The 27,353-nt window shown below is 49.9% G+C and overlaps 1 protein-coding gene across 2 annotated transcripts; it reads left to right on the top strand.

The window, feature by feature from the left end:
* The first annotated feature begins 512 nt into the window (after positions 1–512).
* Positions 513–27,353, top strand: DPT (dermatopontin). Of its 2 annotated transcripts, XM_047839580.1 has the most exons (4): positions 519–889; positions 12,914–13,039; positions 23,140–23,247; positions 26,155–27,353. In XM_047839580.1, the coding sequence occupies exons 1-4, from the start codon at positions 558–560 to the stop codon at positions 26,219–26,221; spliced, it is 633 nt and encodes a 210-aa protein (XP_047695536.1). In that variant the 5' UTR covers positions 519–557; the 3' UTR covers positions 26,222–27,353. The 2 variants fall into 2 exon arrangements, with proteins under 2 accessions (XP_047695537.1, XP_047695536.1); XM_047839581.1 differs by lacking the exon at positions 23,140–23,247 and having other exon boundaries at positions 513–889.

The following is a 27,353-nucleotide window of genomic DNA, read 5'->3' as shown; positions in this document are numbered from 1 at the left end:
TGTGCGACTTCCTAATTCACAGAGCAGCCTTGCAAACTGGCACGCGACATGCACACACTCAAGGTCAAAAGACATTGGGCTGGGAACTTCAAAGAAACCGGGCATCTGGCCTTGCAGAAATCTAAATGACTCCGTCCCTTCATCCCTACTATTTTGGTGTTTTGAAATCACTCCGGGTACCCGTGGGGTCCTGGAAGGCTAGTTGGGGGAACGAATGGAGGGGGGGGGGGGTTCCTGGGGGAGGGGAGCAGAGGGAGGTGAGGTCCTGAGAGACGAGGGGCAGACACCCTGCGCCTCTAAGGGGCGTGAAGCCATTTGCCTTTATGATCTCCCCGCAGGGTGGTTCTTTCTCCAGGGAGTTCCTTTCATTTGTATGTTCCTTACATTTTCCTAGCATTCCACCTTAAAACGAGCTGGACCGACTCATGGCCCGGGCTCTCCACGCTGAGGTTTTGCTTCAGCAATGACACAGTGCACTTGGAACCTGCTCTCCCACATCTGGAAGCCACATGTCGGCGGCAGCTGTATAAAACGGTCAGCCCCGCAGACCTAGGGTGATGTTTTTTGCCAGAAGCCCGGGCAGCATGGACCTCACTCGGCTGTGGGTGCTGCTGGCCCTGGTCACCGTGGCCTGGGGCCAGTATGGTGACTACGGGTACCCCTACCAACAGTACCATGACTACAGCGATGACGGGTGGGTCAACCTGAACCGGCAAGGCTTCAGCTACCAGTGTCCCCACGGGCAGGTGGTGGTGGCCGTGAGGAGCATCTTCAACAAGAAAGAAGGCTCGGACAGACAGTGGAACTATGCCTGCATGCCCACGCCCCAGAACCTCGGGGAGCCCACGGAGTGCTGGTGGGAGGAAATCAACAGAGCTGGAATGGAGTGGTAAGGGCGGCCTGGGCTCTCGGGCGGGGGCTTGGTGGCACATCTGTCCCCTGGCATCGGCTTGACCACAGCCTCCAAGGACTAGGCCAGGAGTGCACTGTAGCTTTCTCCGGGGGGGGGGGGGGGGGGGGGGAGTGGGCCGCCAGCCGCCCAGCGGCGACATCAGACGACAGAGACCCAGGATGGGGAGTGCAGACGGGCTCCCCCGCGCCTTTGCTCCTTCCAGAGGCCGCCCTCCTTGTAATCTGGTCCAGGGACTGCTTTGGGTCTGCGAGAAGGTTCCCAGCCTGCAGACCAGAGGAGTACGGAAATTGGCAGTCTTTAAGACACTTTAGAGCCCACAACCAACGTCGTTGTGGTGTCCGGACAGCGTTTTCGTTTCGCAGCAATTTATTTTTAGTGTTTCACCAAAGGACTGGCGCACGGTTGTCGGGGGGCAAGAAATGACTGGCCCCTCCCCACAGACCGTTTGAGAAACATGAACCGAGAGCAAGCGAATGGGGGGGGGGGGGCAGAGAAATGTAGGCCAAGAGAAGCGAAATGAAAAACCTCTCCGTCGCCCTGAGAAGATGTGCTCTCTCAACTATAAATACTGAGCCCCTTCTCTCTGCCCGAGCCGAAAGTGGGTTTCACCGCCGTAAAATAGTTTACGGAAAACTGTTGTTGGGAGAAGGGCTGCTCTTTGCCTGACGGGGCTCCGCCACAGTCAATGGCATGGACACGGTCCAAGTCTGTGATTCGCTGTGGGGTGCGACCGTCCCAGCCCCAGTACTTGGTCAGGAGCCCATCCCAGTACTACTGACGGCTAGGCTGGTTATTCATTCAGCCTGGATTGGGGGCAGGAACCCTGGAGGGGGGGGGGGTGGTGGGAAGGGGGAGGGAAGCCCTGGGAGGTTGGGAGGGGAGGGCAGCCCTAGGGGAGGCAGGTCCAGGGAGGAGGATGCCCAGCTGGGAGGCTGCTGTAAGGCAGGGCTCTGTGAAGGTTCCAGCAGGCATGTGGCATAGAGGGGGTTGGGGTGGTCAAACTCTGGGGGATCGCTCGGTCAACAGACAGAACCATGATGAGAGGCCAAGAGGCAAAGACAGTGACCCGCGGAGGAGCCAGGCAAGAGAAGGGACCTCTGAGTGGTAAAAACAGCCACCGTTTACTGAGTGCTTCTGCTGGGCTGGCACCATGCTGAGTGCTTTGTATGGATTACCTCGTTAGTGCTCAAAACAAATCTCTAAGTCATTTTATAGGCAGACAAACTGTGGTCTAGAGACCCAGGTGTTTCCTCAGCCGGAAAGTGCTAGAGCCAGGATTTGAATCTTAACTCCAAAGTGGATGTGCGTGGTCCCGGTGATGAGGTATCTGAGAGCCCGCTGCCCCCGCCCAGTGGGGGCCATTGGCTCAGCTGGGGGGCCAGGGCTGGACTCAAGGCAGTTCTTCGTCCTGGGAGGATGGGATCTGCAAAGGTCAGAGCACAAGCCCGGCCCTGGAGGACGGGGGACCAGCTCGGTACCCATGACTGACGAGGGGTTCCGCCAGCCTGGGGAAGGGATGGGGAGAGGGTCCCACAAGCAGCTGCAAGTGGGGCCCTTCATCCGGCCTTCCCCGTCTACCCCACTGCCTCCGGTGAGCAGATTTAATCAGCCCAAACTCCTTCTGGTAGGCGGCCAACTCAGAATGTAGCCTCACCTCAAAGACCTGAAGCAGGTCCCAGTGCCTGGCCTGGAGCTCAGGACCAACCCAGTTATACTTCCACCTGGTCCTTCCATCTGGGGGGGCCATGATATGGGCGGATCCCCTTTCTAATCCCCCCTTTTAGAGACAGATTAAAACGGCACTCGGAGATGATTTCTTCACCCCAAAGGAAAAGCCCCGGGCTCTGAGTCAGAAGGCTTGGGTTTGGATCCGGGCTCTAAAGACCATGTGACCTTGGACCAGTGGTTCAACTCTCTGGGTTCCCACCTCATCTGGAAAACGAGTGGCCCCACTACATGATCCCAGAAGAATCCACATCTCCAGCACCCCACGCTCCGTTTGGCCCTGAAAACGCACTTGGATTTTTCTGGCATTCTGTTGATCCTTGTGTTTATCCCTGCTAGGCAGAGGAAGCAAATGATGTTTAGTTTTAAACTTGCCAGCTTGCTACTCAGCTAATCACAGAGTTAAAAATGCACAACCATGCAAAACAGCCCCTTTACGGTAAACCTCGGCTGCCCCAGGACCAACACCAATTACCCCAGAGGCATGGTTTTAGATGATTAGTGCCTCGAGTTGAGACTTCATTGTCAGTGAAAACTCTGAAAGGAAGGGATTTGTTTGTAGGCTGAGGGGCAGTTACGTCTTCCCACGGGCTGCAAGCGCGTAATCTGCAAGCGCAATCTGCAAGCGCGTAATCTGCAAGCGCGTAATCTGCAAGCGCGTAATCTGCAAGCGCAATCTGCAAGCGCGTAATCTGCAAGCGCAATCTGCAAGCGCGTAATCTGCAAGCACGTAATCTGCAAGCGCGTAATCTGCTCTGCGGAAAGAGTCGTTGATGGTTTTGCGCAATTTGGCTGCCTTTTATATATATATATGTATATTAGATATAACTTATTGTCAGAATGGTTTCCATACAACACCCATTGCTCATCCCGACAGATGCCCTCAATGCCCATCACCCACTTCCCCCCCTCCCCTGTCCCCCATCCACCCTCAGTGTGTTGTCAGCATTTAAGAGTCTCTTATGGTTTGCCTCCCTCCCTCTCTGTAACTTTCCCCCCCCTCCTTCCCCTCCCCCATGGTCTTCCGTTAAGTTTCTCAGGATCCACCTATGAGTGAAAACATATGGTATCTGTCTTTCTCTGCCCGACTTACTTCACTTAGCGTAATACTTTCCAGTTCCATCCACGTTGCTACGAAGGGCCAGATTTCATTCTTTCTCGTTGCCAAGTAGTATTCCATTGTATATAGAAACCACAGCAATTTCTTAACTCGACACGTCTCCAAAGGCAAGGGGACGAAAACCAAAAATGAACTGTTGGGACCTCACCAAGATAAAAAGCTTCCGCACTGCAAAGGAAACAGTCAACGAAACTAAAAGGCAACCGACGGAACGGGAGAAGATATTTGCAAATGACATCTCGGATAAAGGGCTAGTATCCAAAAGCAATTTGGCCGCCTTGTATAACTGACTCAGCTTGCCGGTTTATTTTAAGAGGCGGGAGGAATCTCGAGCGCAGGTATGACAACAATACATAAGATCTACTAAAGACGCTTGCTAAAAAATAATAATAATAAAAAAATAAGTAAAAAAAAATAAAGACGCTTGCTAATAAGAGCACAGATTTGAAAGGTGCTCCAACCGTGGCTGAGCGGCTAGTAACACTGCTGTTTGCTATGGTTTCTCTGTAGAAACCATAGTCCCAGATTCTGGTGTGTGGATCCTGGCTCCCCAACTAATGACCACCAGGAGGCTCTACGTAGGTCCCAAGCGTGGCATTTTGCTGTTTCAGGGCATGGCTCTGTAGTTCCCGGGGAATCTTCTCTAAATTGACACAGCACAAGCTGTAGGACATGTCGGTCCTGGGCGGAACAAGATGAAGTTGGAATTTTCTAGTCAGGCTGAGCTGTTACGCGGTGGAAAGAGCTTTGGTCTTAGAGTCAGGAAACCCCTGATTCACAGCTCCTGTGTCTATCATCTGCCGGCCCTGGGGTCCTGCGCATTCATTCTAGAAAGAAAGAAAGGTGTAACACCCGCGTCGCAATAGGGGTGCAAGGAAAAATGTGTACAGGAACCCTACGTGTATACGGGAACTCCAAATCTAAATGTAAACAGATGCCCGGCACATCCTGGGCGGTCAGTAAAGGTTCAGAGATTCTGGAATCTGCTGAGGCTGGGTTTGGACAAGCCACCTTTGCATGGAGCCTGCATTCAGAGGAACAGCATTGTGTTTATTGGCACCTGCTTTCTTCCTCCACTCCCCTCCCCTGGACTTCAAAGGACCTCAGGAAGACCTTTTGCAATGGCTGCTTCCATCAGAGCTGACAATTTCAACGTATTCAAGTTCGATTTCTTACTCAACGCGCCTCCAAAGGCAAGGGAATTCAAAGCAAAATGAACCGTTCATGAACGACAAGCCACGTGATGGAGAAGAGGAGAAAGAAAAACTCTCCCACTAAGCTGTGGGAGCACCCACGTCAGTCTGAACCTGGGACTGGTGGACAGAAACTCAGTTTTTTCCATAATCTCAGTGTTCCAATTCTGATGGAGACCAGGGCTCTGGGTAGTGTGGGGCAAGCCCTCCTGATCTGTGGTTCTGAGCACTCAGGACACACAGCGCCCGCCTCCTCAGAGATCCTTCCTCAGACCACCGTCTCTAAACTCACGTTTCTCACCCTCCACTCCCCAACCCGCTTTATGTTTGCGGTGGTGCACCTGTCATTAGCCAATGTGTATTTGTATATTGCTCGTCTCCTTGAAAACAGGCTTCGCAAATGTAGGGACTTCGTCCTATTCAGTGCTGCGTAGAATATCCTCCAGCGCAGTGGATAAGGCTTGTGCAAAGCAGGCCCGCTAAATATGTATGCAAGACTAAATCTGACTCGTTAGTGGCTTGGGCAGTCCCAATCCCAGCCGGTGTTCCCACCGCCCTCACCAAAGAAGCCTGCGGATTTTTCCGCAGGGGACGCCATTTGGTTTCCATTTTTGAGTCTCGGTATTCCACTGTCCGTAATATAGGGCCCAACTTTATTGTTCACGTCTCACTGTGACGAGGTGCCTTTGCGGCCCTGCAGGATGGTCTTTTGAGATTTCCCAAAGTTCTCTAAAACATACAAAGGATGGCTGACACACTTACCTTAAGATAAATTCTTTTTTTAGCTTCCACTCTCCCACCCCCCCAAATGTTAACGTCCCCATAAGCTTCAAAAAAAAAAAAAAAAGAAAATACAGTAGTGAACTCTTTATCTCAAAAGCCACAGAGCCCCAGTGCCATGTGGATTCCGGGCTGGATCTCGGAACAGCAAAAGGGCATTAGTGTGAAAACCGGCGAAATTCCAAGTGAAGTCGGGACGTTAGGGTCGTACTGATGTCACTTCCTTGGTGTTCATCAAGGCACCGGAGTTCTGAGAGATAGGGTCAAGGGAACGACTCCTCTGTAAATCTGCACCTATTTCAAACTAAAAAGATATTTGAAAACAACGATGCAGGCTAGTAGGGTATGTATCGGGAGTTTATGAGGAACCGGCAACAGAGTCGAAGAAGCCCAGAGCTGGGAGGGACCTGGAGAATAATTCACAGCAGTCTCCTTGCTTTGTATAAGAGGAATAAAGGCCAAGGGAGCCAGAAATACATTCGGCATAGGAGCTATTACCCTTGGCCTAATTTAGGTGACGCTTTGGAGTTTATAAACATTCCCCATTTATACGTTCCTTTGCTCATTCATTCACTATCAAATGCTCATCATCACAAACTTTGCCAGACTCCGGGAACCTGAAGACAAATGATATACAGTCTACGTACGCCCTTGGCTTCCTCATGGTCTATCTAATCTTACTTGTTCCTCATGGTAATACTGGGAGGCAGGCCTATTTCCCGGTTTCGCAGATGAGAGACTGTAGCTCAGAGCGTTGGGAGACTTGCCGGCTCCAAGCTGATGAGTAGCAGAGGGGGGAGGGGGGGGCAAGCCAGACAGTCTGATGCCACAGCGCTGACGGCGGATGTGAAAGGTCGGTATTGTTTTTGTGCTTGGATGGAGCCATGGTGAGTGCTGGGCTGGCGATGATATCCCATCCACCGAAGAATGACTTCTGGAGGCAAGGAGGCAAGTGTGGGAGGAGGGTTATGGCAGATCCAGGATTCTTTCCATCAAGGTCGTGCCTCTAAGTACTAGGAATAAATCGTCTGGGGGAAACCTTGAGTTCTGCGAACTTGGCTCTTGGTTGGGCTGATCAGGATGGCAAAACTTCCCTCCTCCGGTAGGGGGTTTGCTCCTGCCGGGGTACTTGTCAGACATAATTTTCCCAGTAAATAAGTCTGACCCACAGACTTAGGATTGCTTCTTCTGTGCGTCCGCGTGTGTGTTTCTTTGAAGCAGTGGAGAGGTAATTTTTGGAGTCAAACAGGACCATTCTTTTTTTAAAAAAAAATTTTTTTTTAACGTTTATTTATTTTTGAGACAGAGAGAGACAGAGCATGAACGGGGGAGGGGCAGAGAGAGAGGGAGACACAGAATCAGAAGCAGGCTCCAGGCTCTGAGCCATCAGCCCAGAGCCCGACGCGGGGCTCGAACTCACGGACCATGAGATCGTGACCCAGGCTGAATTCGGACGCTTAACCGACTGAGCCACCCAGGCGCCCCCAAACAGGACCATTCTTAAAACGCTGCCCCCTCCCCCGATTTGCTGACGCAAATCATGTCCACGTTCCAAGACCCAGTTTCTACCTCTACAAAAACAACCCCCTAGAATTGTTGTGATAAGTACCTTCGATAATATTGTAGGCATTCCTGGCTGTGTGTCCTTGGGGGAATCACTTAACCTCTCCCAACCCGAGTATCCTTGTGTACCAAATGCGAGTGGTGGGGGGAAGGGGGGGACTGGTTATTCAAGCCATTTCACAGGATTGTTTGGGTGATTGAAATAACGAACACAGAGACAGTGCTGAGCACAACGGCTGGCACATGGAAAGTCCCCGGCAAAGGTCGCTTCTTTTTACTCTTATGACTACTCTGTAGAAACCGAAACTCAGTTTCACACAGTGAATTGGACAGCCGGCGCTGAAATATAAATCGGGCTTACAGGGCTTACAAAGACCCCTGATGGGTACGTACCATTTTGTTTTAGGAACATGCAATTCGGTTCTGATCTGTGAATATTTAAATGTACATTACGAGCGTCTGGAACATGTGTCACATTTTCAGTTAGACCTGGAGGTAGCGTTAGATCTCCTGGTCAACAAACATTGCGATAATTGATGTTCAAGGTCTCCCGGGGCTGAGCCTGCAGTCCCCACGTGACCTGAAATTGTTCCCAGGCCATAGCTGATCTCAGGCCATAAATCCATCATAGAAGCTCATCTGCATCTTCTCAGAGGCCTTCGGGGTAGCCTTGACTTCTTGTGTTTTTCCAAAACGGGGCTGGAGTTTGTATTGTGGGGAGAATTTGTCTTTCTCCCTCGGTCCTGGCCTGTGTCTTTTTATCCAGAAAAGCTGTTCGGCAGGCCATTTGTGCTTCCCCATCTGGAAACCTGGCAGACAGGCCGGCAGACATGAAACCGGGACAGAGAAGACGGCAGAACTCTTCCCCAGACGCGGGCAGGCAGAGAACAGCCTGCGGACAGCTCGACATTATTTAAATAGGTAGTTCGCGTCTCCACCATTGTGGCAGGAGGCCCAGTACTCAGCGGTGCAGCACTGACCTCCAAAAACTCTGCACTGTCACACTTTGCCCCTAAACTGGGTTCGTCTCTGCCCCTGGCCGCTTCCCTGTCCCAAGGTCCCCATCTGGTCTCTCATTTTTCTTCTCTGCCTTTAGTGTCAACCCCCTTCTTCTCCCCACTGTCTGAATTTCCACAGTGAGTGCTTCCCAGCACAGCCCTCTGGAAAGACCGAGGATAGCACCAGGCACAGAGGAAGTTCTGAGGAGGGTCTGTTGAAAGACTTAAGAAACATTCTAAAGCCCTGTGAACTCTCTTATAAATGCCTTAGAGGAACCCGAAGGATTATTCTGGGGAAAAGAGAATTAGCGGGAATCGAGGCTTCACTCCAAAATACCGAGTCTCTCTTGGGGGGACTTGAGCCCTCCTCAAGCCGGGTTGGGGGAGAAGTTTGGCCGAGTGAAGGAGGCCGGGTCACCGTGTCTCACACAGTCTCCCCAACACCGGCTTTTCCGGTTTCTGTCTTGGCCAAGACTTTTGCAGGCGTTCTTTCATTCAGTCTTCATGGTGACTTGGGTGAGGCTCCGCACGGCCTGGTAAAGACAGGACAGGCGCAGACCTCAACAAAAGCTCTTCCCCTGCATGCTTCTTTATTGGACGGCGGCAGATACAGGAGAACGTTTTCTGTCTCTGCTTTCGGGGCAACAGGCCCGAGACCAGCCATTTTCCAAAGGCCGCTTCCCAGAGAAGGTTCCTCCCTGAGGATCGTAAGGGGGGGACTAAATAACTGCCTCCTAGTCTACCTTCTGGAAAGTTTCTCCCATCAGGGGGAGCCGGGCCAACGATGATCCAGGTTGTGAGACAAAACCGAGCCTCCGGCCTTCACGGGGTTGGTGAGAAGGAAAGGCTGCCTTCCGACGTGGGGAGTAGACAGCCTCTGAAGCAGGGCACCCCGAGGTTCTCAGGGAATCTGGGCCCAGGGCTTCCATGGGGTCCCGTCATAAGCCACCCAGAAGCCTACGGGCTTGGGTCCTTATCCTCCCGTAGACCCCTTCAGGAGCATCGCACAGGTGCCGGAAAGGGGAGCAGAGCCTCTGTTGTGCCTTTTCATCACCAACCACTTCCTTTGTTTAATGTTTATTTATTTTGCAAGACAGAGAGCACACGAGCAGGTGAGGGGCAGAGAGAGGGAAGAGAGAATCCCAACAAGGCTCCCCGCTGTCCGCACAGAGCCTGATGCAGGGCTCAACCCCATGACCCTGGGATCGTGGCTGGAGCCAAAGTCAAGAGCAGGACGCTCAACTGACTGAGCCACCCAGGCGCCCCCATCACTAACCATTGTTAACGACTGGTTTGAATCACTCGAGCCATGCCAGCCCTCCCCTGCTCCCCCGCACCCCTCCCCTCTACAGCCACCCTCACCCTTCTTCTCCCCTGCCTGCTCCGTGTTTGTGATTCTGCAGCTTGTGGCCAAATGTTTAAGTGACTCTTGTCAAATAAGGTGCTTTCAGAAAAGATCGAAAGTTGCCAGGAGGGAGGGGAGGAATGCCCAAAGCTCTATTCAGTTGACACCCTCAGCCTGAGGAGGCTTGGTTCCTGAGGGCGAAGGTGGATGTGGGGAGATGATCACTCACTTGGGTTCTGGAAATTTCATGGGGGGGGGAGTTTCAGGGTCCTTTCTGGGTCTAAGCGATGGGCTCTCCCAAGTCAACTCCGTCATCAGTCATCCGTTCGTTCGTTCTTCTGTTAAACATCTGCTAGACCCCTTGTGTCAGGCACTGTGGGGACTTCAAACTAAAGATCAAGCTGTCCCTTAAGGATTTTACCTTCTACTGGGGGTGAAAGTGAGACCTAAGTATCTATACTACAAAGTGTTGTGTGTGTCGGGGCACCTGGGCGGCTCAGTCGGTTAAGCGACCGACTTCGGCTCGGGTCACGGTCTCACGGTCCGTGAGTTCGGGCCCCGCGTCGGGCTCTGTGCCAACAGCTCGGAGCCCGGAGCCTGCTTCGGATTCTGCATCTCCCTCTCCCTCTGTGCCTCCCCCGTGCAGGCTCTGTCTCTCTCTGTCAAAAATCAAATAAACATTTAAAAAAATTAAAAGAAAAAACCCAAAGTGGGTGTGTGTCTGCAACCAAGGCATCCAACCCCCGTGAGCTTTGTTTTAGGGAAACAGACCCTCAGAGAATGCACTGGAGTCCACCAGCTTTCCTCTGACCAGAGACTGGGGAGCCGAGGCTGCTTTCGTCGCGTATGCTCAACAGTCGTCAAGTGGACGAAACGAAAGTATGATGGCAATAATAAATGACCGAGCAACCGTCGAAAGCGTCAATAATAAGTCATTTAGTAAGCACCGGGATTTTATCTGCGTGGTGTTATTTCGTCTTCACGATAACCTACATAAGTATGTGCGATTATTATGCCCGTTTTGCAAATGAGAAAACCGAGGCTGTTGGGGGCTACGAAACCCACCCAAGGTGACACAGCTGGGGGTGGTTGGAGCACTTGGTCCGGCAGCATATCCTATGCTGTTAGCCTTTCTGCTCCGCCGATCGCCTCGTGAGAGTGAAAATGGACCCTGACAAAAATCCACTTCAGGGAGGAATAATTTCACGGCTCGGCCACACGCACTACCAAAACCCCGGTGCAGGCTCGCTCTAGCAACACGTGTAGGTGACGGGACAGAAGGTAGGGGAGGCGAGCCCTGTGTGGTTCTCTAACTTTTGCCACACGGTCTTACACCCCGCGCCTGTCGTGTCCAAATGACCTTCACAGGGCAGCCTTCCTGAGGTGGCGAATGAGGGAGTGACAGGCACACTTGCCCTACGGGACAGTGGGGCCAGCTGCCCGGCTGACCGCCGGCGGAGAAGTCACAGGACAAGGAGTGCCTTCAGCACCAGGACTCCACGGGCTCAGGTCAGCTTCTCTTGCCGCACTAATTTTTACTCGAGGGAAATGATCACCCTGGGAACCCTGTCCCCGTGGTGATCCGAGTGCCTCTGACAAACCAGAACAATGGAACAACAGCCACAGGGAAACCACAGCCTGGCTCAGTTCTGAGAAGGAACATTTTTTGTTTTTTTATAGAGGAAGCCAGAATTGTAGTGATGGTAAGAAAGAAGACACCAGAAGCTTCGCGGACAACTTTTAGTGCTTTCTATTGAAAAGCTCTCACTCACGCTGCTAGAATGAGTCTGTCATAGACCATCTTGGACACTCCACTGCCAATCACGTGGCTTCCAACACGTGCCAGGCGTCTTCCCAAGGGGGTACTGCTTCCGATAAGATGTGGGCAACGGTAGGGCAGAGAAGGCGAGCGCGTCAAGGGCATTTTCATCTGCGTTCCTGAGCTCCTGGAGCTGAGGGCTCTAGGGTCCCGGCACCTGTTGCAAGTTCCAGGGACAGCAACCCAGGCTAATCTGCACAGCTGGCCAAGCACCAAGCCCAGGTCTCAGTTCTCTCCACACGGAAGCACGGAGATGGATGCAAGAGTAAAGCCTTCCAATCAGAGCCATGAAATATATTTAATTGCTAGTGTCGTCAGATCCACAAGATCGTTTCTAGCACTTCCAAAGAATCACGTGAAACCCGTCACCACCGATGGTTTTCTAGTTTGTGTGTCAGCACGGCCCTTCCCACCCGTCAGCACGGAGCACTTATTCTTTATCTGTGATCGTTTCTGGAAACGTACCGGGACTTGGGAAAACGGGGTTGTGTTCCGGCAGCTGTCAGGCCAGGACGCGGAGACAACTGCCTGCTCCGCTCACTCGAGAGAGGGATCGGGCTCCGTGGCCGGATGGGTGGGGAATGCAGAGAATCCAAAGGAGCTAAAGACTTATTTTGGAAGGACTTGTGAGCGACCCCCACCCTCTTGGGGGGGGGAGCCCTTTGTGGCCAGGTGGAGAACAGCGTCCTCAATATCAGCTGGAGGTGGCAACCTTCAGGCCCCAGTGTGATTTGGGGGGGGGGGAGGGGGTGGGAGAGAGGAAGTGGGGCAAAGGAGGTGGGACAAAGGAAGAAATGATCACACACCGTCCAAAACCAACGCTTAGTGAGGAAGGCGCTGTGAAGGGAAAAGGGGCCGATCCCCAGAGTGAGGGCCCAGCGACAAGGAAAGGGTGACCACGCCCATGGTCGAGGGGAGGGTCTGTGGACCAGAAAAGAGGGGATACCTTCTGTGAAGAATTAGAACGCAACCTCTCAGGCAGGAAAAATGCTCGTCCAGGGAGTTTGAGGCCCAGTTTGAGGCCCAGTTGGCCTGTCACCACCCTGTGGTGGTGCCTCCATATACCAGGACCCACCGTGGGCACTGGGGATAAATCTGACCCAAATCTGCTCTGACCAGGTAGAGCTTATGGTTTAGCGGGAGGTAGGAAGACTCCTGGGTAAGTGCCTCCATCCATTCACGCTCTCCTCTATCCAACTCTACATTCGTAGAAGTCTGTCGGGAACAGTGTTCCCCCAAGTTTCCTTCAGCTGAAAGATTCTGAATCATGTGACTTTCAACGGTGAGCGTAATGTGATTTCTACAAATATAACGAAGTCTTGACTGTTTGCATACAAATGGAATACGTTGTTGGGAATCTAGGTCAGTCAAAGCATGGCCTGGCTTGGTAACGGTGGCAGCCGGGGTCTTGGGTGTCTCTGTCGTTAGTTCACTTTGGATTGTTCTCTTCTCTTCAGGTACCAGACGTGCTCCAACAATGGGCTGGTGGCGGGGTTCCAGAGCCGCTATTTTGAGTCCGTGCTGGATCGGGAATGGCAGTTTTACTGCTGTCGCTACAGCAAGAGATGTCCATATTCCTGCTGGTGAGCTTGGCGGAAGGACCCTGGAGTCCAGAGGGGAGCTTGGGGGGTGCTCTGGTCCATGTTTCTGGCTTCAGATAAGCCTGGGCGGTCACAGACAAGCTTAGAATGCAACAGCCAGCATATAGAAGGAAATGAACAAATAAAATTAAGGAAAGGGCTAGAATAATATCCTAGCAGGGAGGGACCTTACAGGTCGCCAACCCAATGCGCCTACACCCCTCTTTTGGCAGGAAAGAAAACAGACAGAACGATAGGACAAGGAAGTCACTTGTCCGAAGTCACCCAGCTGTTTCATGGAGATGTCACCTCTAGAATTTGTCCCAAATCCTGGGTGTGCAAACAAGCCAGGCATTTCCGCCTTGGACAAATGGATCCCAAAGTGGCAACATTTGAAGGGTGGCTCACTCAAGTGATTTACCTCTCTGCGGTGTGATGCCAGAAAGGGCAGCCTTGTGGGTTATGCTGTCTTCTGCAACCAGAGTTCCTCCACAGATGCCTGCGTGGCTCTGAGGATGGGCAGTTCCAAAGGCTTAACATTTTTCTGTCCAAAGTTATGGTGACTAGAAAATCCAGATTCCATATGATGGAGCAGGGGCCTCTTCCAACTCTCCACAGCTGCCTCCATAAAGCAGTTCTTACCCCACCGTGGCAGGTGCACAGGCATGACTAGGACATAGGCTAGAACTGTGACAGGTCCCAAAGGCAAGGACCTAAAGCCCGTGCGTGGTGGCACAGTGTGGAACTCCCTCCCTCCCCTCCTCCCCCAGCCTTCCTCCTTGTCCACTGTGACATCTCTAGAAAGTCACTTTCCTTCTCTACGGGGTCTCAAATCTAGCCATCTTTTCTGGATCTCTGAGGTTTTTAAGAATCTCATGAAAGCTATAGATCCTGTCTTCGGCGTGTTTAAACAAAAGTTTACAGAGAATTTCCAGGAGTCCTTAAACTCCCGAAAGCCACCAAAAGATCTTTGAGGTTGTTTTGAGCCCTAAAAATTCCTTGACTCCAAAGGTGCTTTTGCAAAGGGCAACCAGATGCCCAGAATTGTTTCCAAAGAGAGGATGAGGGTCCGAAAGATGACTGGGCCCCACTGAGAGAGAGAAGGAGGTAGGAGCCTGCCCACTGTGACCTGAGAAATGGGGCTTTCCCCAATCTTCCCAGCCCAAGTCGGCTGACAGAGGCCACCCCCACCATGAAATCCGCCTCCCTTGTGGCAAGGCACTCAGAGCCAGTTACATTGCAAATAAATTATCTGAAAGAGCAAGCCACAAACTAATAGTTAATCCATCACCACATTGGCAAGATTTCCCCTTAGGCTCCAAAGGAGCCATCAGGGTTGCAGGATACCAGGTGGCCCAGAGGAGCATGTCCAGGAGAGAGGGGGTAAAGAGGAGTCAGCCCAGAGCGGGCCTCCCTGGGCAGGATGGACACCAGCCCTAATTTTGTGAGGACTGAGATAATATATACCCGGTATTGCCACCAGCTATGATCTGTCCCCTTCAACCCTCCCAGCTGCCGTGTAGACCCAGCCTCCTGGCCAACTAATAAATGTTGAGATCCCAGAGGCATCCAGATCGTTATATCTCAAAATTCCATTAATTTTCTCATGATGCCCCGGACTTCCCTTGATCACTGGAGCGCTGGTTCCAGCCTCCATCCTGCTCCTCACAAGGGCTGGATGTCCTTCCTCTCACGCACTTTAGAAATGACTCTTTGAGTTCCCTTAGATGCAACCCACGACTTGCTAGGATGTGAAGAATTTCATGAACGGGGACGTAGATACGAAGGAACAAACGCCTTGGGTTAAAGACGGGAAAAGGGAGATGAGCAACTTGTCTTCAGTTGCCGGAGACGTTCAGGGCCCCATGGCAAAACTCACCCCGAGCCTCGCCTGTGGTGCCCCCCCTCCCGCCCCCCCACCCTAGAGGGTTGGCAGAACCAGTGGGGGGAAAGTGGAGAGAATGACTCAGAAAGACACTGCAAGTCAACTTGGAGGCAAGCCCCTCCGAGGAATGCTTTGCTTAGCTGCATCTATTCTGACTGCATGGTGTCAGAGCCGAGAGCCACCATGGCTGTCCCAAGGAAAACTTGGAGAAGCTGCAAAGTGAGATTGCCACACGCACTCACTATCCCACTGGGCTGTCTAGACATCTTAGTGGCATCTTTGAATTGCCCGAGTCATGACGTTCCTTATATCATATGTCTTTAAATTGACTGAGTCATGATGTTCCTTCTATTATATGTCTTTCTAAACTGAATGAAGTCTCTAGGGCAAAAATTAGGTCTCGTTCGCCAAGGACTGCCTGGCACAAAACAGGCCCTTCATCAATTTCTAGGATGAACGTTGCAAGCCCATAGGAACAGGAACCATGGTGAAACCTGACACTGTTAGGATGATGTTTTCTAGTTGAAAAGGATTTTTCCACGCGCATTGTTTTCTTTGATCCTTTTAACAGCCTGTCGGGGTGAGGAGTGTTTTCGCACACCTTCCCACGGTGAAAACCGCTGATAACCTTCCAATCTGTAGCCTCCCTTTCTGTCACTTAAACTGGCTTGAATTACCTCCCCAGGAACTAGACGCATGTGTGGGGGGACGTTTTTTCTCTCCCACTTTGAAAGCCGATCTGCTGCACTGAGCCCGACACTGTTTGGAAGTCGCTAAATGAGCATCTATCCTCTTTGTGTGTGCAGGCCTTTAAGGATTTGGAAATAGCACCGCTCTTACAGGGAGAGAAAAAAAAAAAAACACAAATAACCCCACCACCTCCCAGATGAGCAAGAGATTCATTTGTTTAGTTCAGACGGAGGTGCTGCTCTCGCTTCAGACTGAAGTTTCTCATTAGAGAGTAGAGCAAAAGAGAGAATTTCTGATAGATTCAGACACGCTGTCACTAAACAGTCCCCACTGGATGGGTTCCATATGTACATCTTACACGTCTTTATTTACATGTGAGAATTCAAAATCTTTGTCCGGTTGTCTGCAAACCACAAACACATGTCGCTGACGGAGCCACAACCCTTCGGAGCCTGTGTGTTAATAATCCCCAGGCTCCCAGCAGCTACAGCTGCTGCCTGCCACGTACCAGAATGTCCCCCATTGCCAGGTGACGCCGGCCACGTGTAGACGATGGGTCCCAGGAACCAACGGTTTTGAATTGAGCATCTATTTCCTTTTTCTCATGGTTCTTCTCCAGACCTGTGGCCTTTCATTACGTTCATTGCATAGTATGTTTGGATGGACCAAGAATAATGTTCTTCCTCAGAATCAATATAGACGACATGTTCAGTTTTCCTCCAACCCAGACGTCCCATGACTCTCGCACATTATACTCTCCACTGCCCAGCTCCCCTCTCCCTGAAGCTCGAGTCTGACGCCAGAGAATATTTTCCTTAATGCCTAGATAGCTCGAGTCCACGACAATGAAATCAGCTTACCAGAACACTCTTCTCCCCCCACTCTAGAGCACTCGATCAAACTAACCTTCAACTCTGGGTCTCGTGGTTCAGATTTCAATACAAGATGGGTGGTGTTTGCCTGAAGTCATGGCAGGGACAAGAATGACATCACAGGCACCTCCACTGCTGTGTCTGTCACCCCCGGCCCTGCTCAGCGCTGTGCCCAGAGTCTGGGAAGAAAGGCGGCTTCTACACTGGTTCCTCCAAGCCATTGGGAGCCAGTATCAGAGAGGTGGAGACACCCATGCTTTGAGACAATAGGACCGGATGTTGCATTTATTTTTAATACGAAATTTATTGTCAAATTGGTTTCCATACAACACCCAGTGCTCATCCCAACAGGTGCCGTCCTCAATGCCCATCACCCACCCTCCCCTCCCTCCCACCCACCATAAACCCTCAGTTTGTTCTCAGTTTTTAAGAGTCTCTTATGTTTTGGCTCCCTCCCTCTCTAACCACTTTTTTTTCCCTTCCGCTCCCATTTTAAAGCAACTCACATTGAGTTTAGTCACTTCCTCTATGAACAGTGGCTGCCTCGCATTGCCTGAGGCCCAAAGCGCTCCTTTTGGGGGACACCAGCCGCTCTGAGCCTGAGCAGAATCAGTCACACCTTTCATCAGCCCGAGCGGCTGTTCACAGTGTTTTGCACTTGAGAAATTGTATGTGCTGCCTGCATGGCAGTGATGCGTTTCCCCCCACCACCCCCACCCTAGGCTCCAAGTTCAAAAGCAGCAATTTCAGAGGTGTGGCTCGTTGGCGAGTGAGCGTCGGCCACCCCAAGGCCAGGCCCCGTAGCTCCTCAGAACAAGGCAAGCCTCGCGGCGATAGACGTAATCTGTTGCGTCATTCTAGCCAGTCTGCTTGCCTTTACTGGAGTCTAGAGACCATCACTCATTCCATTAATTTTGCCTCAGCAGCCAGTGAATGTGAATGGATATAAAGTAGGTTACCATTTAGAGACTTGGATTCAGTTCCCAGGAAGGATGACGACGGTACCCTTTATGCCTTGAGCACCTAGCGTGCGCCCGCTGTTTACTTCAAGCAGGTCCAGCTGCCTCCCAGCCCTAGGCTCCACACGCAGTGCTGAGCTCTCTCAATCCAGAGGAGAAACTAAGACCCACAGGGGCGAAGTACCAGGGAGTAAGGCGGCGGGGCCTCTAGAAGGGAAAACAGCAGAGAAGGGGGTGATGTGAGCTGGGGCAGAGATGTGGGACGCGGAGTTGTTCCCCTCAGTGTTGAAGACCAGGGCGACCGTGATGCAATGTGGCTGATGAGAGCCAGGAAGCGTGGAAATGAATGTGTTTGCTGAGCAGCCCTGGGCGTGGCCAGTGAGCTGGAAATTCAGTTCCAAGAGAGCAATTGGGAAAATCTTTAGAGGTTCTCCTCTTCTGACTGAAGTCAGAGATGTCTCTGGAACCGCATTTCCATGTGCTGTGTTACGTATTTGAACCTTTTGCGATCTAAATCTCCAAAACGCCAGGAGAAGGTCGACGTGAGCATCCGAGGTTCTTTTTTTTCCTCCCTTCAGGGTCTAAGGTCTCTCCACAGAGGATGGCACTTGGGTGACGGCAGAGACCTGGGCCTTCAGCCCCACGGGGCCAGTTCCCCAGCTCTCTGGGTGAGAAGCCAGGTGGCTGTTCCTTCGCAGGTGCTTTCCTTCATGCATAACTGCATTTGGGTCTTCGCACATCTTTGCGCAAATAATTCAGACAGGTTCTGATGAGGCTCCTATTGGAGATGCCAGGCCATTAGCAAATTGGTCCAACCTGAAATATCCTCATGCCTGCTGGCTTGCCTGGAATAGCTTTGTGCAAGAGGATTGATCGTGAGCAGACTGTTTATTTAAAAAACAAAAACAGGGGCGCCTGGGTGGCGCAGTCGGTTAAGCGTCCGACTTCAGCCAGGTCACGATCTCGCGGTCTGTGAGTTCGAGCCCCACGTCGGGCTCTGGGCTGATGGCTCAGAGCCTGGAGCCTGTTTCTGATTCTGTGTCTCCCTCTCTCTGTGCCCCTCCCCCGTTCATGCTCTGTCTCTCTCTGTCCCAAAAATAAAATAAAACGTTGAAAAAAAAAAAACAAAACAAAAAACAAAAACAAAAACAAAAACAAAAACAAAAACAAACTTCTCCGTGATTTGCCTGCCAGAGAGGGACAACCTCTTTGTAGCCGGATGTAGAACGTAGGCCAACCTCAACACATCAGTTCTACAAATGCTGAATTTCTCCTTCACGCCACTGTGGGGGCCACTGTCCCCTTAAGGAGTTCGCCACATTGGTCATCATCGTGAAAAAAAGACATATTTGTGGGATCCTGTTTTTGTAATTAAATGCTACATATGTGGGGCCGACAAGTAATAGGACATTAGAAGAGGGTATTTAAAATCAGGTGCACAAGGCACCTGGGTGGCTCTGTTGGTTAAGCGTCTGACTCTTGATTTCAGCTCAGCTCATGATCCCACGGTTCGCGGGTTCGAACGCAGCATTAGGCTCTGAGCTAACAGCATGGAGACTGCTTGGGATTCTCTGTCTCCCTCTCTTTCTGTCCCTCCCCTGCTCGCTCGCTCTCTCTCTCTCCCCTCCCTCTCAAACTATGAAATAAATAAAATAAATAAAATAAAATAAAATAAAATAAAATAAAATAATAAGGTGCCGATTGGGAAGTGGAGGAAACAGGAGGAAAACAAGATTAGAGGTTGGACTGACCAGAAGCAGCTTCTCTAAAATGTCGATTGAACGTGGGCTACTCACCAAAGAACGGGTCAGAAAACATCCTCAGTTTATTCTTGTTTAGACAGAAGCTGAAGCTCCCATCCTGACGCGTTAATTTGTAAAAGCTGGGTTGTTCTTCCAGCTTTTACCTTCGGGAGGCTGTGGTGTGTGCTCCCCTGCTGTCCCATGCGGCGGGATAAGGTTGGGGACGTGGTCCTCGCTGACTTGGGGCCATGAGACAAGGCCCCGTTGTCCGTGTGCACATCAGTGGGGCACACGGCCCGACAGCAGCCTGCAGGAGGCTGTCGTATAATCCAGTTGTCCCCACCGCCAGCAGATCAGGTGGGTGGGAAACCGATCCTGGGGCTACGACGTTTGACTGTAGGTTCAACTGCCCCGTAATCGATGATAGAGGTGGATTTTGTTACGGTTTTACACTGAGTCACTCTCCGCCGAGGAATAGATTTAAAACCCGTTCCTTTATTAAACCCGGTCCTCAGCCAAACCTGTAACAACCAGTAAGACCGGCCTCTTTATCCAACTAAATCGTAGCTCTACTCCCTCTTTTGAAATGGCTGTGATAACATATATCTGGGCCTGGCTCTGTGATACGCCCCATTCTCACAGCAAAAGGAGCAGGGACATCTGTCGGCTGTGGCTCCATCAATGGTAACGAACACCGCAGCAGTCCTGTTTTGACTCTAGTTGGGCCTGTTGATAATTTCAGGGCTTTAATCTTAGATGAGAATCTTAGATGAGAATCTCCTCTATCAATCTTAAAAATCCCTTCAGTTTGAGTTTTCTTCGGCTCGTAAGTGAGATGTTATTTAATTTCTTTCCATCTCGCTCGACCCCATCTAACACAGGAAGTTGTAAAGGGGTTCTATGTTATCGAGTTCTCGCTTAGTTTCCCTCACTTTGCAAGTTCTCGGTCAAGTTCTTTGTCTTGCCTGCAGATGGCGTGAATGGGGTATCATTTATGTATGTAGTTATGTATGTAGCTAGGTATCATGGGGTGAGAAAGTGTACCCCAATAGTCATTCATCCAAAGTGATAGGAGGAACGCACACACACATACACACACGCGCACACACACACACAGTTCTGTGTAAGGGAGTATGTGAGGATCCCAATAGAGACTTTCAATAATCTACCCATTTCAGTGTTTTTCTGCTTCCTTATGGGCTCTTTTGATGTCCTGACAAGTCCCCACGCCCCTGTTTCAGTGTCCAACTATGAAAGTTTACATTCTTTCTTTTCTCTCATAGAAGCTATTGCTGGGGCTTTCCTCTATTAAGACATGTTGTGTGTACCCAACACCATCAAGAACTAAAATGGCGACACATGTATTTGGTTCTAAAACTCAGGATCCTGGATCGTACTGAAACAGTAGTTCCCTCTATGGATAGTCTTTGGGTTGTTCACTTCCCACTCATGACTTGGGCCATTTCTTTCTCTACATTTTTAGCGTCAGAGAGCAGGCATAATTTCCATCAATATGTAAATTCCTTCCCTGGCCCCATTAATCCAGGGGCCGGTAAGAGAGTCCAAACTTGATCTCACAGTTTTGGAACAAAATAACAACAAGAACCAAACATCAAATAAAACAAAAACCCGGCCGGACCGAGACAGAAATGTACTAATGAACATGCACGCCTTCTCTGGGGCAATCTAGAAATTTACTGGATCGCAGTCCCCCACAGAGACCAACTGTCCAGTTGATCAGGGGACCTGTATCTGATCACTACCAAAAATAAAGCAATAAAAAATGCTAGTTAAAGTATTGGATACATTTGTCCCCTTCGAAGCTTAGAACTTCGTGATTTTTTTTTAACGCAAGCCTCTCTTTTCCACGTTAGTCCAAATTTGTTTAACTAACCAAGTAATCTGAGGTCAGATCAGTAAAAATTAAAAAAAAAATAAATATCTAGCCTGGTCATTTCCAAATAATTTTAGTAATTGGATTTAGCTCAATAGAGTATTGCCATATGTAGATTCTGCCTTCACACATATAAAACTGTTTGGCACTTAGCTTTCATGCATTGTATCCAAAGAGTGTTTCAAAGTTCCGGAAAATATTTTACGTTCCCTGAAGTAAGGAAAACACCTCCTACCCCATTTCTTTTAATCCTAATTTGCATCATTAACATTCTCAACCAATGCCTCTTTTTTTGGGGGGGGGGGATAAACTTTAGTCTAGCACTTGTTAGAATCCTCGTGGATCAGAAACCAATGGGATCCAAGTGAGGCCCTATTAAGTCCATTTATGAGTCATTTAACACTTTCATTAGAAAGGGAAGTTCCTGTTCTGGGTCCCTTTAGAAGCACTGAATAGATTTCTGAATTAGCAGAGTCTAATTTTCCTTCATGAACACATTAGGCAAAAACACATATAACCCCCCCTGGGTTGGGCTTGGCATCCTAATGGAGCATAATTATGTCTTGAGAAAAGTCTCAGAAGGAGGGCAACTATATAATGTGAAGACGAATTGTGAGCCTCGAGAATGGGCTTTTGGGGCTCTAGCTAACCCCACGTTATCCTGAGCTAACCATTGATCTTGCTGCAGCCAAGCTCTGAGATCCTCCTCCGAGCCCTTCCAGTTTACAAACCAGTCTTTTCAAGATTTCATGACAATCATTGCAATTCTAAGTCCACATAATGGAAGGTCTTTGGATCATCAACAGATATACAATAACGCACCATGACCTGGTGAATCCAAATCGGATGAGATTATTGACACTCGCTAACTGCCTTGGGGACGCAGATGAAGACTTTGGCACACCCATTTCACCCTGAAAGGACCCTTTTTGGTCCTGAAGATCCCCTTACGAGCCTCCTCGGGAGGTTCTAGATTTATTCCAGGGTGGACCACAGCAAACCTACTTTTAGGGAGGCCTGGGATCAACCTCATCTTGGAGGAGAAGGAAGAAAAAGGAGGAGGAAGAAGAAACAAATTGCTCCTTATGGCTCAACTTCTACCATTTGTACATCACACATATGAGCATTAGTTCCAATAACAAACTTATAAGGTAGTTTTCATTCTTCGCTACACCAGGAAATTGAGATTGACTCTCCCAAGGCCATTTATTTATTCAGCAAATACCTACTACATAGAAGGAACTGTTCCAGGTGCCACAAAACAATAGTGGACGAGGAAAAGACTAGCTTCGTGGGGATTAAATATTATTTGAATATTTTTCAAACCCTTTAATCACGACTCACAGTAAAAAAACACATACTAAACTATCACACCATGCATACATCATAATTACACACACATATACAGTATATTTGAAACAAAGTTTTTACACACACGTACACAACCTTCAGCATGTGCTCTGATATTTCCTATTCTACTTTTTATTTTTTTATTTTTATTTTTTAATGTTTGTTTATTTTTGAGAGAGAGGGAGAGTCAGGGCGCGAGCGGGGGAGGGGCAGAGAGAGAGAGAGGGAGACGCAGAATTTGAAACAGGCTCCGGGCTCTGAGCCCCGACACGGGGCTCGAACCCACGAACCGCGAGATCATGACCTGAGCTGAAGTGGGACGCTTAACCGACTGAGCCACCCAAGCGCCCCTATGTTTTAAAGCTCACTTGGAAATAACCAGGTGAGTTGATTTCATGATCCACTAAGAAGTCACAATCCACAGTTTGGAAACACGATTCCAGTGGACTTGTCTGGAACAGACTACTAGTGATATTAATTAATATTTCCTCAAGGCCCGAGGAGTTATCTACATCTTTTTCAGTGTGTAGTTTAATGGCAAGAAGAAGGAAGATGAGAAGTGGGAGGCAACTGCCCATCGCCTTTCTGCAGCCTGGAAAGGTTTACTGGAGGCCATCAAACTCTGGCTTGGATTTCCCGTGATGTTCAGACGCCCTCTCTTCTTTGTAATGATAGTGCTTCTTCCTCTAAACTTTTCTTCTTCCCGCATAGGCTGACCACAGAATATCCAGGCCACTATGGGGAAGAAATGGACATGATTTCCTACAATTACGACTACTATATGCGAGGAGCGACCACCACCTTCTCTGCGGTGGAAAGGTGAGCCAGGGGCTAGGAGTCCAAGGAACTGGGGACCCCAGCAAGGACCGTGTCAGCAAGAACTTCCATCTGGGGTTTTCTCTAGTTCATTTCCTCCTTGGTCTAGAATTAAGGGAGAGGTTGTCAGGGCAATGGACGGCTGTGGGAATGGAGATATTCTCATCAACCATTTCATGGAGCAGCTCACCCTTGGAAATAATGATGGGTTCCAGGCCGCTCCAGAGAAGGAAAACCCCAGCTAGGTCTCCCATGATGTTCTAAGCTCTGCCTCTCACTCGATTTCAGAGAGCGCTTTCCCTATAAATTCAGGGACTTTCTGTCAGGTGATAATCGCCTCACACAGCATATGGATTCCCAAAAAGTCACCCATACGTGTTTTGCAAACAGAACAAAACTTACATTGACTCACTCAATAATGGACTATGATGAATGTGAGTGTGGCTTACCTTTCGGGGAAATTTATGCTTTTAAATGAAACGACATCTCACCTAACTGAAGTGATCGTATTTAACATGGCCCAGGATTTGACAAACAAAAACCAAAAAACAAAAGAACAAACATTAAGCAGCTCTGAAAAGGCCCCCTACATGGTTCAGGCTCCATCATCAAAGAACCTTTATGTTTATTCATAAGGGAACCCTTCATTTCTCACACATGAATCATTCTTATTTTAGACGCATTTTAAACTAGCTTAGTTGTCTATTTTCTAGAAGCACAAAGTCTAAAAATGATCACGGAAAATAGTGCTTAGAATGAAACTCTTCACCAGGGAGAAGAAATCGCCAAATGGCATCACACACACACACACACACACACACACACTATTTTTAAGAAAAGGAAAGACCTGAGAACTCAAAAACCAGGGGAGCCTGGTGAAAATCAGTGGCTGTGCCGTCCCAGAGGGCAGACTGGATAACAGTGTAGCAGGGCATTCAGTATTCTTGTGACGTCTCCACATCAACAGGAAAATTAGTTCTGCATTGCCTGTTTAAGAAGGCAGGAAAGACTACAATATGGAAAGAATACCATCCAAAATCACTACAAAAGACATATATGTTGGTGGTTAAAATACCCAATTCCCATTGGCTTAAAATGTATCAGTTATGGGGATTAACCCAGGCCCTTGGAAAACTGAGATACCGTGTCACGCGTTTGTTTACTATGAACGTGCCCGTGAGATTTTGCTACTGTCCCTAACAATCAGTGGCTTAAAGATCCTCAATGTGGGTTCCTTCAGCTCTGTTGAAAGATGCTAAGGCCACCTCCTTGGAGAAATATTGTCAGGGCAGGACCGACCTACTGGGCAGGGGCTTTCCTTCCATATGCAAATCATAGTGGGTTCTTCTTGGTATGGAGTTGCTCAGCCTGAGTGCTGTAGATATCGGGGGCCAGATGATTCTCTGTTGCAGGCGCGGGTCCAGGCATTCCAGATGTTTAGCGGTATCCCTGACCCCTATCACTAGATGGCACTAGCAACCTCCCCTCCCCCATAGTTGTGACAACAAAAAAACCCCTTGGGGAGCAACTGGGAGACCCTCCTGCCAATGATTTTAAGCAAATGACTTGGAACAACAGACTCAGAATTCCAAATCCGGACTCAGACTGAGCAGCACGCCCCAGAGCTGCTGGCCAGAGGTATCTCCCAGAACTACCTTCCAGATCGGAGGCTGGATGGAGACCTTCTCGGGATTGGTTATTGTTCACGATAACTGGGAAGTAGCCTGGCAGGTTGAAAGGGGAGAAGGATAATTCTAAGATTAAACGACAGGCTGCGCTTTGGAAGGATCTGCGTGACCACGGATGGAATGGGTTTTTATTTTTGCCTTCGTTGGAACTTTGCGAAGGATGCGACAGCCATGTCCTCCGGTGGGGTTACGGGCACGTAGTTACAGTTGGTATCGTGGGACAGGAGAAAGAGGAAGATTTGAGTTCAACACTCTTGGAATCTGAAATCACTGCCTAGTTATCTTAAGGAAAGGCACGTATTTCTCGGAGTCTGCTTCTTCACTTAAACCCATGAATCACTGTCAAGGTTAAACGAGCAAACCTGTGCACCAGTGTGACGCTGGGTGTACCAAAGTTGCTCCGCGAATAGCGGGTATAATTGTCATATCGCTGTTAGGCGGTATTATTATGCCAGAAGAGCACCACGCAGGCGCTCAAAAATATACGCAGTATATACGTATATATACGCAGTTAAATGCGCAGTTAAATGGGTGAACAAAGAACGTAGGCTTGCCCTTAGCAAAGAACATCCATTGAAATGTACCCACCACACCTCATTTTCCCCAATGCAACAATGCTATGGCCTTTCATCCGCGTGCCTGACCTCTGGGACGAATACGTGATGCAATTTCCACCGTGTGTGGATGGTGGGCATTTTCTTGTTCGCTTTATGGCGGTTTAGGGTTGTGGGTCCCCCCGCTTCATTTCCCCGTCATGGTGTTTTCTGAATGGAAACACATAGTGTATGGTGTGGAGCCTAGAACTCGGGAAGCACTTAGTAAAGGAATAAACGAGCAAATGGATGGCCCATGGAAGAGAAGATTCTTTACAGTGGAAAGGAGACGATGCTAAATAAATGCTTTTATTCCAAACTGTGCACCTATTTGTCCTGGAGGTACTCATGGGACAGAGCAGTGGCCAGCAGACCCCGGGTGACAAACGGGACCTCCACGTGGCCAGGAACCTGTCAGTCACCTGCAAGGTGCGACCTGCCCTGACCAAGGAGGTGTCGAGAACTCCTGACCTCACAGATGGATTACCTGTGGGTTTTCTAGAGACTTCGTAGAGATCGACATGAGATTAGGCGCCCCTTCGGTTCCTAAGTCCTCCAAAAGTTGTTCACTGCTTCTCCCTCAGCAGCGATAGTCCTCACTGGCTTGCCTTTTGACTCTCTCCCCACAGGGATCGCCAGTGGAAGTTCATAATGTGCCGAATGACCGACTATGACTGTGAATTTGCGAATGTTTAGAGCTTCCACCTACCAAATCTGGGCGAGGGGAACGGGGCCAGGAGACCGGAGGACGTCCACACAGGTCCACGTCAGCTGGAGCTCCAAAGCAGTTTCTGCTGCTCTTTTCTTCTCCCTGAGCTGGTTAGTGGCCACAGCGCCAGCTTTCTGGGCCTTTCTGACTAGTATCACACTTCTAATAAAATCCACAATTAAATCGTGTTCTCACTTTCCGCACGTTCCATAGCAACCGTTTCACGTGACTGACAATGGCTTTCTTGCACACCGCATACACAGTGGGCATGCTCACAGCCGGAAAAATGCCTGGTTCCAGGAGCACCTGTCACCGCCTCCCTACGGCTTTTACTACCAAATGAGCTGCAGGCAGGCCCGGGGCTGAGTGCTGTCTATGAAGGGGTTCAGTGGAGGGGAGTGAATGACAGAAACTGAAGAGGGTGGCAGGGAAGCTCTTGGCAGCTCAGTCTGTTTGGATGGAACCCAGGGTCCTCAGCAAGCCTTGAGGGGATATGCTTCCACTCTCCCCCTCCACATAAACCAGGCTTGTCTGGAAGTCCAAGTGCAGAGCTCTGCGCTCCAGGAGGGAGGAGACAGGGAGGTAAAATAGGGAGAGAAGAGGGTCTGGGGCAGAGCTAAAAGGCCTGGCGTTGGAAGAATCTTCTGAGTGGGAGGAAGGTTGTTGGCATACCTCTGAGGTATGACAATGGTAATGACAGCGATGCAGAAACCAGAGGAACGCGTGCAAATCTGGCTCGAGTCAGACAAGTACAAGGAAGGAGACAGAGACCAGAGCATGGGACCCGAGTCAGGAACTTGAGAGGGAAAAAAAAAAGAGTGGCCAGGTTGCTTTGGGAATAGAAGAGAGGGTTTGAGCCCCTGGCACCTGGAGATATGGCCAGGACTCCTGGGAAGGCTGGCATATGCCCTGTAGCCATGGGAGTTACTGGAAAACTCACCTGGATTGGTCCCGATTTTCCGGCTGGGAAAGGCGGCCCTGGGACTCCATTTCTCGTCTATGTACAGTTTAGGGGTGTTTTCTGCAGAGGTGACACTGTCTTTCCTCTTCCTCTGATGCCTCTGTCCCCAGCCCTCTGTACTCTCTTCATCATAAAAGAAATAAAAATGTTAACATTCA

The sequence above is a fragment of the Prionailurus viverrinus genome, chromosome F1, assembly GCF_022837055.1.
Source record: "Prionailurus viverrinus isolate Anna chromosome F1, UM_Priviv_1.0, whole genome shotgun sequence".
NCBI lineage: Eukaryota > Metazoa > Chordata > Mammalia > Carnivora > Felidae > Prionailurus > Prionailurus viverrinus.
Note: the sequence above shows the minus strand (reverse complement) of the source record. Positions and strands in the feature narration are given on the sequence as shown.

What these genes read in the sequence shown, in the direction of transcription:
- DPT (XM_047839580.1), top strand. Translation starts at nt 558, where the DNA reads ATGTTTTTTGCCAGAAGCCCGGGCAGCATGGACCTCACTCGGCTGTGG. An exon ending in AACAGAGCTGGAATGGAGTG is followed by an intron (nt 890 to 12,913) that starts GTAAGGGCGGCC and finishes TCTTCTCTTCAG; the next exon opens with GTACCAGACGTGCTCCAACA. An exon ending in ACCTTCTCTGCGGTGGAAAG is followed by an intron (nt 23,248 to 26,154) that starts GTGAGCCAGGGG and finishes CTCTCCCCACAG; the next exon opens with GGATCGCCAGTGGAAGTTCA.